Raw genomic sequence first — 14,475 nt, 5'->3', positions numbered from 1 at the left:
TATCTAGGACAAATGTAATGTTCTTCCTATAATCAAGCTTCATATAAGAGTATAGAGATCTTAGGCTGGACTTGGGCCATTTAATTTTGTTTGTGGTTTGTTTTCTCCATTGTCCTTCCCTCAAGCAAGAGAATGACACGATGCATTGATATTTTATGCCAAATTGAGATGGGAACTGAGCTGGTACTTGAAGGAAGGTGGAGGACTCACTTTGCTGCTGGCTTCTAGCTGAGTACAATGAGATGGGCTTTAAGATGAATTGCCCCTGTGCATCCGAGTACATGTCGTTCACAAGCAGCCCAGGCAAGGCTGGAAAAGCTGGGAACATTCTTGATTTCAGTCTACTGAAGTTAGTTTGAAGGTTTGTCAGTATAATATCATGTGGACACTCGTAGCCTACAAGAAGAAAATAAGAATATGAATTAAATCTAGTAATAATGAGTGTGAGAAAACTTCCAATGGGATTTAGCATGCACTGCTGTGTTTTGTGTCTCATTCTTCTTCTGGACAATGTAGACTGTACACCCTAAGCATTAGGAGACTTAGAGGGATATAATGATAAAGGAAGGATGTGTAAGCTGAGAACTCTAAAATCGAGAAGATAAATTTCAATTCATCATTTTATTTATATCTATCAGAGAACTTTATTTGGCAGATTCTGCTGTGTTCTACTCTAACAGTATTAAGACCTGCCTGTTATACTCTTGGTATCAAGATTTTTACATCATGAGAAATTTAGTTTACTTGTCTATCTTTATATTAATCAATATAAATAATTCCCACTGCATATATATCTTCCTACGGTTTGGAGCCTGGAATTTTTTTAAGTAATTCTATTAGCCATGTCAAGCACTTTTTGTCCAATATTTTTTTCTCTTGTGATGACAGCCTCATATAGAGAGAGCCCATTTCCATTCACAGTTATGAGGACAGGATTTCTTGGAATCGGTGAAGTGGAATGGTCTCTGCTTCCTCCCGTTGCTGTTCTCCTTACAGTGGTCAGGTTGATGCTTTATGCTTTAAAATATACATGAGCCCTTTTAGACACACAACATTTTCTTAGTACTCTAGATGGAGACATGGACCTGGAAGAATGTGGCCTAATAATGACCCAGGATGAATTTGTAAGCAATAAACATCACATCAGATAATTTATAATCTGAAGATTAAGAAGAGTCACCAGAGGAATGTGTACAATTACAAAGCTGGACAGACAAATCATGTTTCTCCATAGAGCCATATGAACAACAATAGATGATGTCAACTCTCTCCTATCTGCTATACATTGGGAAGTCATGCAAGCACAGTTGAAGAACAATTCAGTGTCTTTAAGGATACTGTGGTCACAAGACATTTTTCTTTTGTGTGCGTGTGAAGATTTCTTACAAGCACTAAGATAATGCCTTTCTCACAACACCACTTTTAGTCTGTTCCAACAAACAGTAACTCTGGGCCAGAACTACAAATAGAAAATTTGAATTAAATCTGTGTGCTTAATGGGCTCTCCCCTGTTTTAAGTTATTTCTTCTCTAACGAAATGTCAGAGAGTATGTGCTGTGTGATAGATATGCTTTTCTAGGAAGTATGAAACCTTGGCTTTGTCCATTTCTGATGAATCACCAATATGATTAAAGTCTTGATTTGCCTTTGTTTCTGCCACAGATAGAATGTCAGAAACAATGAGAGCAAGATTTAAAGCAATATTGAGATGAAAGTTCTCCAGATCCTTCCTAGTGATCAATAGGAAAAAAATATAGAGATGAGGGATACATAATAGCATATGGCCTGTGGGATGAAATACACATTTAAAATCATGCTGAGAAACTAAGAAGAGCTTTAAGTTCTTAGGATTTCTGAAGCATTCATGATGAACAAAACTCTTCCATACCTTAAAATGTTATCCATTTGACACATTTCACTACATGAATTTATTTTAGAATGTCCATATTTATTTTTTTCATGGACTGAGTACTGCTATTGTTTCAATCTTTTAAAATTGAAAAGACCAGATGATTTTGGCACATTCCTGTATTTTCAGCACTCATTTGATTGAAATAGTAAGGGTTGAGAGTTCCTTCCTTGCCTGGACTCAATAGCAATACTCTGTTGCATGGAGGAAAATAAAGTCCAATGAGTGGGTTGAGGGTCTAGTTTATTTAAACCCTGAAAATAAATATTTATGTAAACCAAAATATACCAGTTTTGGATTACTTCAAATGATCAAGAATATCCCCGCAGATTCTTTTGAATGATACATGAGAAAATTTTGAATAACAATACTCTCTCATCTCCAAAAGACATTGTTACTGTCACTTGTCTGAAGATCACTTTATGTATTAGAACTTCATGTTTCCATTAGCTTTTAAAAGATCAACTTTGCAAACACTCTTGATTATGTCACAATTTTAAATTTGATCCAACTGCTTCTCATCATTTTATTACCATTATTTACTTGAGAATAATTTAGTTATTGAGAAATAAAAAAAATACAATAGAAGGAATAGCAGATGATTCAATCAGGAAGTCAATAATCTGATAATGTTCTCTCATTCAGTGGGGGAATTACTGGCCAAAGGAAGATGTGAACTGAATATTTCACATGGACTCAGAGATATGCATACATTTATAATTTTCATTATGAAGCAGAATCTACATTGTTTGGAATGAACAGAATAGCTTTTAAAGTTGCTAGAGTTCTTACTGCTTGTGAAAAACTTTCACACATGCACAAAATAAAAAAGGCTTAGGACTGAACTTTCCTTAAAGACAGGGAGTTGTTCTTTGAACTTGTTTTCATTTTAATTTTAGACTTATTTCTGTTTGCAACGGTTTGGCTCCGATGTATATCTTTGTACCATTCTGAGCCTGATACCTGAGCAGGTCAGACCAGGGAATTGATCTCCTGAAACTGGAGTTATGGATGGCTATCATGAGCTCTCACATGGGTGTTGGGAATCACTGAAAAATTTCTTCTGCTAGTAGCATTTTCAGTAATGATTACCAAATGATTTTTTCCTTTTTCTTCAGAAAAAATATATCCAGAGTTTGTTTATTCTCACTTTAGGAAAATTATGGTTCTCAAATAGAAAACACAGTTTCAGTTTTTGATTTTGTTTTTTGTCAGACCTATGACTCTTTCATAATTACATATTATCATGTGCTGGAAGGCTCTATTAAAGTTGTTAATTATGAATATAATTAATGAAAATATGTTTAGCTATTTTGCCTTAGTGTGTACTGATACTTAAGACTAAATAATGAAAACATTGAGACTTCAGGTTTAGACCACTGAACTCAGCTAGTCATTCATTAGATTTTCCTGTTATTTACCTTGGAGTACTCTTGGAGCTTCCCATTGGCTAGGACAGAACCACAGTTGGTAGTCTTCAATGTTCTGGGAGCCAAAAAGAACCAACAGTCACAAATAATCTGACAGTAGAATCTTGAAGAATATAGTGGTTTCTTTTCTTACAATTTCCAGTTGTCTACCAGGGAAATTATTAGGACCAGTATTAATGGCAAGTGTTCTGACCACAGCTTTGAATCATCAGGACTGATTTCAGAGAAATACCCTTGGGTACGTGCCTTTCCTCTCTGAGGAAACCTTGATGTATTGATCCAGAGTAAAATAAGAAATTGCATTCTTCCATGAACAGTCACCAAGACAATATTATTATAAAATTACTCACAAAGCTCTCTCCAGTTGGTCTGTGGTGTATTGACTGTTGATTTGGCATGAGCACATAACCTAGTACTCAGAGAGTCATATACTCCCAGTGATTATGATGACTTGATAAAGACATTTGAAAGCTATGGTTACTATGACAACACGAGAAAAATGGACAAAAACATAGAAGCTTTGAAGGTGCCTAGGAGTACACACAACCATTGATTTTCATTCAGAGAGATCCAGTCTATGGAAAGGATGAAGGTGTGTCTACTTTGGAAAATAGGCCAGATACTGGAAAGAAATTCCATAACATAAGCATTGCACACCAAGTAATGGATCCATTTGAAACAGTCATATACATAGAACATTCTGTTGAAATAGTTAGAACCTGCTGACTCCTGTGGTTGAATTAGGGATGGGCTGAAAGAAGCTGAGGAGGAGGATGACCCTGTAGGAGGACCAGCAGTCTCACTCAATCTGGACCCCTGTGATCTCTCAAACACTGGACCACCAAAATGCTGCCTAGACCAGCGGATATGAGGCCCCAACACATGTACAGTAGAAGACTGCTGGGTCTGTGTTCAATCAGTGGTGATGCACCTAACCCTCAAAAGACTGGAGGCCCCAGTGAGTTTTGAGGTCAGATGGGGTGGTGGATGGGAGGTGGGCACATCCTCATGGAGACAGTGGGGTCAGGAAGAGGTATGGGATGTGGAATAGTGTGAGGGTAGATGGGGGCTGGGCAGTCAATGAAATATGGAGTGTAAAAAACTAAATAATAAATGAAAAGAAAGAAATGGTTAGCGACCTCCAGGAGTGACTAAAATGATAATATCCTCTAACTGGTGTTATCATTTATTGAACTCTCTTGTTGATTCATGATTAAACCACTCAAGGAATTGTCCCATAGAGTTCTTAAGTATTAAACTAAGGTATAAAAGTCTGCTCAAGCAGATACTCATACCTACACACACTAAAACACACAAGGAAAAGAAATAGTGAGTCAGAGAAAGAGTGATAGAGACAGAGAAACAGAACGACACTGAACGAGAACGAGAGTCATCATACAAACTCACAGGAAGTTATAGAGAGCAACAAACACACATTCAAAAAACACACACAAAGAGACAGAGACAGATAGACAGAAACAGAGAGTGGGAAATAGACAGAAATACACATTCCCATTTAAAAACAGAAAGACAAAATATACAGTCATGTATGCAGAGAGAAAGAACACAGACAAAAACATTTATTACAAATTTAAAAACAACAACAACAATACACTAGAACATGCACACTTATGCTTCCAAACACAGAGAAATGAAAACAAGAAAGAATAGGGGAGGAGAGGATTTATATACCATAAAGGAATTCAATAAAATTTTAATGAAGAGAATGGAAGAAAAAGAAAAGAAAAAGAAAGAAAAATCCTGTTGTCTCTAAGATTAGCATCCTTTAAATTATCGTGTGTGCGTATGACCAGTTAATTTCACTTTGTTAGGATGCATCTTTAATGTCTAGTGATAGAAAAAGTATAGCTCAATATCCTTGGGCTATGGGTTTAATTTCTATGGAATCATAGGCAAGAAATTCAAGAAAAAGTCCCTGTAAAAATTAATATTATATCTAAGATGCCATTAGCTCCAAAGGGAAAAGATTGTAAGATATGATTTATAAACTTATCATGATTAAGTTTTATATATATTATTTATTTGCATACACACTTGCACACAAATGTACCTAAAAACAAATTTCAATTTTAACTCAAAGTAACTTGAAAAGAACTTACAGGCACTCTAATCATTGGTAGTAACTTCTTCATTATACCATTCACCGTATCGATGGTTGTTGCTGATACACATAAAGGCTATGAACAGTGCAGAGAAGAGAGTTTAACAAAATTAAAAAAAAAACAAAATTAAAATTAGAAAATTAAAAAACAAAACAAACAAAAGAGAATAACTTTGATCCTCATGATTACAAAATTAGTGTCTAATCACTACTATAATCTACAGTCTGTAATAGCAACTCTAATACAGAATGAACAATGTGTTTCCTTTCCTTGAGTTAAATCTGGAAGACTGTCAATCTACCACGTTTATCACAAAACTAAGTGGGTACTTGGAACACAAACATAACTAACAGGTTGTGTATAATAAAGGATTACTAAGTAGCCATGGGTGCAGGAACACAGCATCCTGATTTTTTCTTGAATTATGGCAGTGGAAAGTAGGGAGGGTGGTTAACACAGAGCAAACCCCTTTGCTTCCTCTCCATCCAGACTTTCATCATTTTACTCCCTTTCATTCATACACAGAATGTGCTCAGTTCTATGAAAATCAGAATAAATAGCACCTACATTTGATAAAAGCAAACAAAAGACAAAAACAAACAAAACAAAAGAAAATTAAAAAACAAAACAAACAAAAGACGAGTGAGTATTCTCTCCATATCATGCTTTGTATACAGTTACATGATATACAGATATACAACACCGAAATAAGTAATGGTGATAGAACTGGGAACCTGAAATAAATATTTTAGAATTACTCCATCACTTAATATTGCCAAGAACAAGCAAGGTGCTTGTATTATTAGCTCTCTACTGTCTCTCACACTTAGAATCTGCTCCAGAGACCTAAGAAGACAGCAAGAAGAAAATAGCATGAAATCAAATGATAGGAATCTGAGAAGATATCACTGATATACTGGAATTCTAATACATTACTAAAGTGTATGACAGTAAGTAGATATGTATATCTTTATAAAGATAGCTTCTACAGTATCAGCTATTTGCAATAAGCCTTGTAAGTTTCTCAGAGACAATCCCTAGAGTAAGAAACATAACACAGTGCCCTCTGCTTTCTATAAACAACCTTGAACCAAGACCAAAGGAAACCACTTCATAAGACATCTCTTTCACAGAGTTTTTATTTATTGTCTTCTGACCATTGGGCATAACCTATTACCCTGAAAATCAGTGTGTGTGTGTGTGTGTGTGTGTGTGTGTGTGTGTGTGTATGTGTGATTTGCTGAATATTCCTCCAAGACTCTATCATAACATACCAGGTTACTTGAACTTTACAAACAAGGACATCTCACACTAACTGATTTTATATCTTGCTATCTATAGACTAAACATTATGCAAAAATATCTTAGAATGTGTAAGAAGAGCTCTGCTCTTGTGGTTGTAATGTAAATAGGAAGGAACCACTGTGTGAATTAACTCAGAATGTAGAGTTAGTCATCTAAAGGTGAAAATATACCTCATGATTCAGAAATCATATATTCTAGAACACAGTCGAACAGTACATACATGAGCACACATATACATGCATGAAGACACACACACACACAAATGGAGCATAATAAATTAAATTAACTCTTCTGATATTTTGTTGAATATCTGAAAACTTGTATATAGTTTAAAAACAACAAAGTATTAGTATAGAAAATCACACATGTGGTAGAGAAATAATTCACATAAATTTTAATTCATATTATTGTAAAATATTGTGTTTGCAGAGCATTTCAAATATATTAAGATCTAACTAATATTTGCAAAGATGTGTGCATTTCTTCCTGATGGTGATGTTGTTGATAAAACAGATACATTTCAGAGACACACTCTTTTTAAGCAAAATAGTTCTAAAATTAATGTTTTAAAGCATGAAAATGAAAGACAGCTGGGAATTTTTGTACGTGTTAAAATATTTCTTGACTCATGGTGAACCAGGGACATGTAAGTAATTCTCAGAAGATCAGCCTTATGGTAGATCACATGTTCCTACTATGAGGAAAAAAATTGGTAATTGTTCAATGATACAAAAAAATATGTTTACTGCATAAAAAAGGAACTATACACTCATAGAATTAAAAATCCTATAAATATTGAAATTAAATATTAATAAATTTAATGTAAAACATTGAGGTTTTGCTATCACTAAGGTATAAATTTCAAAGCAGATTACTTAAAGCCATCAGGGTATGTAGAGAAATGCTGTCCTCCAACCATGCCATAGTCATTGACTCATAAGGACAGTGGAATTAATTGTTATCTCTACAATAATAGGTCAAAAACTCAATATTTTGCATATTTGTATTTGAAGTCAAGAGTAGGAGAAGACATGTGCAGTTTAGAGAGAAGTTTGGGGATATCTTGGGATTCGTGCAGGTGAATAGGAAGTGGATTTCTATACTTATATGAAATTATCAAATAAAGATGGTTCCAAAATCATCTGCATCTATGTATTTTAAAATATAAACAGAGTCTTAGGGATCTACGTTCATCCTAAGGATAATTTAAAGAAGTAAAATTGCGAGGAAAAGAAATACATAAGTAAGAATAGCAAAAACATTTTCCTAATTCATCCAAAGGAAAAAAAATATACAGGATTATTTTAAGTGTAATAAAATGCATGGATGATTCAAAGAACTCTTAAACATAAAGGGCCAAACTGTAAACAAAATATCAAAGAAAACCACCCAAAAATTAACAAATATATGAAGGATCATTACAGAGTACTCACTAGGGAACCTGTAGAAAGAAAAGTGATGGAGGATATTTATTTAAATTACAAGTATCTTTTTATGTCCTGAAAACATCTCTTCAAGAACAAAAGGGAATTAAACATAGCATCACATGAAGAAAGGCTGAAAAGTATCTATTACCAATCTTCTGAAATACAGAAAATATTTTCAATAATTATGGCAGGATAAAGTATGAAAGCACTACAGTCGTGGGTGAAAATCAGTAAAAATGTTTCCTTTAAGGAATTGGATCTAAGTCCCAGTGGTGTTGTAAGACAACAGAGAAATCGCTCGTGTACAATAATGAGCATTTGCCAGAGCTGAAATCAAGCAGCAGAGGCCAAGAGGCCTACAGGACTATCTGCTCTTCTTTTCTTCTCTCTCCTGAGGACAGGTCTAGTTCAGCCAAGCTAGTGAGTGTTCTCCTAATTTATGTCACTGGCTAGAAATTAATTTTATACTACACTTTTCTCTTTAAGTACTGTTTGTATAACCTAGAAAGATGCTCAAAAAACGCCCTAAATGCCACAGGGGTCAATGTTCCACTATGTTCATAGCAGCCTTATTTGTGATACCTAGAAACTGGAAACAATCCAGATGTCCCATGAGAGAAGAAAAGATCCAGAAACTGTGCTTCATTTCCATAATTACTCAGCTATTAAGAAGGAGTACATGCTGAGTTTTGCATTCAAATGGATTGATCTAGAAAATATTATCCTGAATGAGGTAACTAAGACCCAAAAGGACATGCATGGTATGTTCTCACTAATTAGCAGATATTAGCCAGAGAGAGGGGGGGAGGGGGAGAGGGAGAGGGAGAGAGGGAGAGGGTGAGCGGGAGTGGGAGAGGGAGCGCGGGACCGGGAGAGAGGGAGAGGGAGAGGGAGAGAGAGAGAGAGAGAGGAGGAGGAGGAAGAAAGAGAGAGAGAGAGACAGAGAGAGAGAGAAGGAGAGAGAGACAGAGACAGAGAGAGAGAGAGAAGGAGAGAGAGACAGAGAGAGAGACAGAGAGAGAATATACCAAATACCAAATATCCATGACACAGTTCACAGAACTAAAAAATGTCAACAAGCTGAAGGGCTCAAGTGAGGATTCCTCAGTCCCACTTGGAAGAGAAAAAAAGCAATCTCAGGTAGGGAGGAAGAGGGGGACCTGGGGAAGAAAGTGCATGGGGGTGGAGGAGCCTATGGGGGAAGAAGGAACCTGACATGGTACTGGCAAGGGAAAAGGACTGATGCCCTGAGGGCCAACTGAAAGAATGGAAAACAGTCAACCTAAGAAGGTAGGAGGTTGGGGGGACCCTCCAAAATACCCCAAGGACTTGGGAGGTGAGAGACTCTCAGGACTCTAAGGGACGTACCTTATACGAAATGCCCAAGAGTAGGGAGAGGGAACTTAGAAAGCCCACCTCCAGCAGGAAGGCAGAGCATCAAGAGAGGGAAAGGGTTATCATCCCACAATCAAAACTCTGACCCATATTTGTTCCTGTCTGAAAGAACTGCAGGGATGTAAATGGAGAGGAGACAGAGGAAAGGAAGCCCCAGCAACAGGCCCAAAGCAGGATCCAGCTCAAAGGGTGGTCCCAAGGCCTGACACTATTACTGAGGCTATGGAACACTCTCAAAAATGGACCTAGCATGAACACACTCCGGATGACCCAACGAGCAGCTGAAAGAGCCAGATGCAGATATTTACACCCAACCAATGGACAGAAGCTGATGACCCCTGTGGTTGAATTAGGAAAAGGCTAGAAGAAGCTGAGGATGGGGGTGGGGAGGAGGTATGGGATGTGGAACAGTTGGAGAGTGGATGGGAGGAATAAAATCTGGAATTTAAAATGTAAATAAAGGACAGAAAAGAACAGAAAGTATGAAGATCAAATTGCGTGGTGATCATTATACACATTTGGTAAGTTTAGTGCAATTTCAAAAGTAACATGTTAGAATATTGACTCTAGGTACATATTACACCCATTACCATTCATAAAAGACAATTTATAGATGGTGATCCTCTGAGCTACATTCTGTTCTGCTTTACAGTAGGAATGGTCTTCAATGCTCTGCATGCTACATAACAGTTAAATTTCTGATCTGCACTAAAGACAATGGTGAAAATGGAACAATAATATAAGAATTAGAAAATAAACAAGTATTTAATAGCTATGTGTGTAGCTCAATGATAAAACTACTATGTCTTATGTGCGAAGTCATGAGATAATTCTAAGCTCTGTACACACATATGAACACACACACTCACAAACATACACATACACTAAACAGAAGTCACAAGAAAAGATCCTTATGCCCTAGGACATTCAAGTCAATAAGAGGATCAAGAGCAATGATTATGTACTGGGCCTTCCAAAGCAGGTGTCCGGATGCACAGTAAGAGACATACTGAAAGAGCAGAGGACAGGGGTACAGAGATAAAAAGTTATGATACATGTGGATGAGGAGAGGAAATTAATTCTTGATAATATTTTGTTTTTCTTAAGATTGGTTATGATTATCTTATATAATCATTTTTGATTAAACAGAAATATTGTAAATAAATGATACTTGAACAACATATAAGCTAATAGATAAGAAATAAGAACTTGGGATAAAGCAGCTTAATTCTAATAATAATACTTGGCTTGGAAATATATGCTGTCAAAACTACCTGACTTAATTTTCAGTCATTTAAGAAAAAAATATTTCGTCTTTTTTCTTGCTTCATATTTCTTTCTACATATCACATATAAAAGACACATGTGTGCATGCTATACACCTACAGCTTTTCCATATACGTAAATTCGTACTATCTCTCCCCTCTACCCCCATCTGATGTTTCCACCTTCCATTATTCTACAAACTGCCTGTCTCTCGGCTAGTCATGAACTTGAGATATCAGTTTTGACTTTGTATTCACATACACTGTCGCAGGTTGGGATGTCCTCAGTGAATATCTGCAGTGAGAAAGATTTCTTGATACCTTTCTTGGCTTTATCAATGGCTCTGCTCAAATGCAATAAAAACACAAAACATAGTAAAATTAATTTGCTAGTAGCTTCTTTTAAGCTAATCACTGTTAATATTTTATAAGTACCATCTTAGTGTTAAATACAAGACAATCAGTTTAGCAATGTGCATTATTGGATTAGGGAATATTTAAAAATGTTTCAGAACCAAAGCCTCGGTAAGGTAATAGCACATTGATCTAGGAAGCACAGCCTGTCCTCAGAACTCTTTGTTTGCAAGGTTGTTGTCAACCTAACTACGTCTGGAATGAACTATAATCCAGAAATGGAGGGCACAGCTGTGATCCAAATCCTGAGTCTGGAAGACACAGGCTTTTGACTTGGACATTGACATGGAGATCTTGAGGCATAGGTGCCATGAATTGCTTAGGCCCCAGAAAGTAGAATTGGCACACCCACCATTAACTCCAAGAGACTGATGGAAGTGGATCTCTGAGTGCAAGGTCTGCCTGGGACAAAGCAAGGTCCCAATCTAGGCATGGAGGTACACACATCTGAGCCACACCTTCTGATGGAGGTCTACATAAGGACATTGACAGAAGGCAGACTCACTCTTCTTTGCCTGCTTGCAGTTACTGCCAGCACATCTGTTGATATCTACTTCTTCAGGATTCCAGTTTATACAGAAGATCATGTGAAACAAACTAGCCTCATGGACTGAACAACTGCTAGAGTTTTTGATTTCCCATTCATAACTGTCCAATGTTGGCTTAGTTGGACTACAGAACGTAAGTCATTACAGTAAATTCCCTTAATATATACAGACAGTCCATAAGTTCCATGGCACTAGAGAAAGTTTAGTGACTAGTACACAAGGAAAAGGCAAAAATCTGCTTGACCTCAAAGGAGAGAGTAGCAGATGGTTTGGATAGACACAGTAGAGTAACATCTACAGAGTGGAATTTAAAGTAAGACTGAAGAGTACTATATACTCTAATATAAAAAGGAAAAAATGAATACAGAACTTCCTCAAAATTACGTGAAATATGTGATAGGTAGGAGAATCAAAAGCAGTATCCAATAATCATCTAATCAACAACATATTTGGAGACAGTCTACCAAATATAATTTTAAGAAAGAAATAAAGCACAAACTGCAATTCCCATATCAATTACAGAGTTAATGTATAATCACAAGTAAAATACCTTTTCAGAAAATAATACCATTGCTCTTTCTGTTCTTTCGAACTGTAAAGTTAAAAGTGAAAAATAGGATCAGAGACTTGAGAATGATACAACTTTTAAGCTTATTGCACATAAAAATCATTATAAACCAAAGACCACCAGGAGGGTGCAGGAGTAGATGGTATTCCCCACATGACGGCCCTTCTGGAAGACATGTTTCATGGAACACTTGTATGACGGGAAGTTGAATATAATGTGGAAGCTAGTTGGGAATGTCAAGACTTGATTATGTTCCAAGAGCTGTGTGACTATGGCTGGGTCAGCAATTACTCCTAGCTTCAGTTTCATATATATAAAAAGATAGCTAGTTGTTTGGCATACGTAGGAGAGGAGGTCCTTGGTTCTGTGAAGTCTGGATGCCCAAGGGTGAGGGAATTTGAGGGCAGGGAGTTGGGAGTGGGTTGGTGGGTTGGGGCACATCCTCGTAGAAGCAGGAGGAAAGGGGATGGAATAGGGGTTTTCTGGGTTGGTGGTGGAAATGGAGAATGAATAACATCTGAAATCCAATAAAAAATTAATTAAAAAAAATAAAGTTGTATACCACCAAATTAATAAAAACAAAGAAAAAAAACAGTGTTCTCTGATCGTGAGGTCATGTTCACACAGAAATGTACCATTATTCACACAAGACAGAGATCCCAGAAACTAGTGCTTCATCTGTGTGTCATCACATCAACTCTCCTGGGACCAATTAATAAGCCCATCACTATTCCACTTTAGCATGAAATACTCTAAATTAAGATGGTTAAAGATTAACTCGCAGTGCTAACATTTTATAACTGCAAATTCTATGTTGAATCAGTTAGAACTCATTAATATTTGACACATTCACTGTGTCTTATAGTCATCAACATTATCTTGTTGTTCAATGTTTTTCTTATCCAAACAGCAACCCTTACCCAATGCACTTTTACTCTTCCCTATGCTCACAACCCTATGTCAGGTATAGTTTTTCCATCTGTAAATTATGTTTACATTGTTTCCTCTTCCTGAATATAATTATCCATGCTGCAAAATCTTTCATTCACAGAATTTTCTTCTCCCTTTTGCCATGGTTCTAACATCTATAATTCAACTTGATTTCCTATGGAAGTATGAAGTCATTCTTGCCCAAAGACTGGCACATTCTTGTTTCTGCCATTAACTGTTCATCTACTCTATTCTCTTCATTTTTATCAGAAAGGTAGATTATGCTTCTACCGCTCAACCTACACACTCAAACACACACAGACACACACACACAGACACACACACACACACACACACACACACCTCTTATTTAGTGTCAGTAAAATAAAAAGTGATATTATCACAGGAAAACTTATTGGTACTTGGTGATATTTAGGGGTTGGTTCTGATGCTGTGGTCAGGAATCTGCATGTGAACACTGAAGGTGATGTTTCCCAATTGGGGAACACACTAGAATCATCATATAAGAGAAAAATTTGAGTTGGCAACCTGTATACAATCAGAATAAAATGAATTCTTACTTTGCAAACATTCTGGTTAATTTGTTTAAACTGTTAATTATGAAGCACTAATTGGCCTAAAATTTATATAGCTATCCTATTGCGAATAAAGGTCCAAACTGTAGGTCTTACCGAAAGATGGCATGAAGATTTCCAGTGGGCCATGTGAGGTAAAGGGTCTTGGAACTATGGTTTTCCTTTTTTCTGTAAAAGACCACACCATCCAAGGCCCACAACTTATTCAGTGGCAAAATATATTTTATCTTAAATTTTTTCTTTTTCCTAGAAAGAGAAGCAAGTATCTTTGTTAATTTGATTTGCATTGCACTTGTAATCACTTGTAGAAATACCCGGGTTTTCCTGCCCAAGAGCAGAAGAGGACTCCTCCATTTTATCACTCAGACACAGTTCAAACTATGGTAGATGGAATTCAACAAATCATGTGTTGAAAGAAGTTACTGGATACAAGCTTCTCAATACACACAAATTGACATAGCCTAATTGTTTTCGGACTGGAGACTGTGAATGACTAATGTATGAATATATATGTACATGTATATGTGTATATGTGTATATGCGTATATGCGTATATGCGTATATG

General features: G+C 36.4%; 1 protein-coding gene across 1 annotated transcript; it reads right to left on the bottom strand.

The window, feature by feature from the left end:
* Positions 1-210: 210 nt before the first annotated feature.
* Positions 211-14,156, bottom strand: LOC114615542 (rho GTPase-activating protein 20-like; the record flags this gene model as incomplete). The annotated part of the gene is made up of 6 exons (XM_028761226.1): positions 211-396; positions 3,331-3,394; positions 5,460-5,537; positions 11,117-11,198; positions 12,367-12,408; positions 14,007-14,156. Coding segments are annotated over 6 exons (602 nt in total), but the record flags the coding sequence as incomplete, so codon positions are not given.
* Between the last annotated feature and the right edge of the window lie 319 nt (positions 14,157-14,475).

This window comes from Grammomys surdaster, unplaced genomic scaffold, assembly GCF_004785775.1.
Source record: "Grammomys surdaster isolate TR1022 unplaced genomic scaffold, NIH_TR_1.0 126888, whole genome shotgun sequence".
NCBI classification, from domain to species: domain Eukaryota; kingdom Metazoa; phylum Chordata; class Mammalia; order Rodentia; family Muridae; genus Grammomys; species Grammomys surdaster.
Note: the sequence above shows the minus strand (reverse complement) of the source record. Positions and strands in the feature narration are given on the sequence as shown.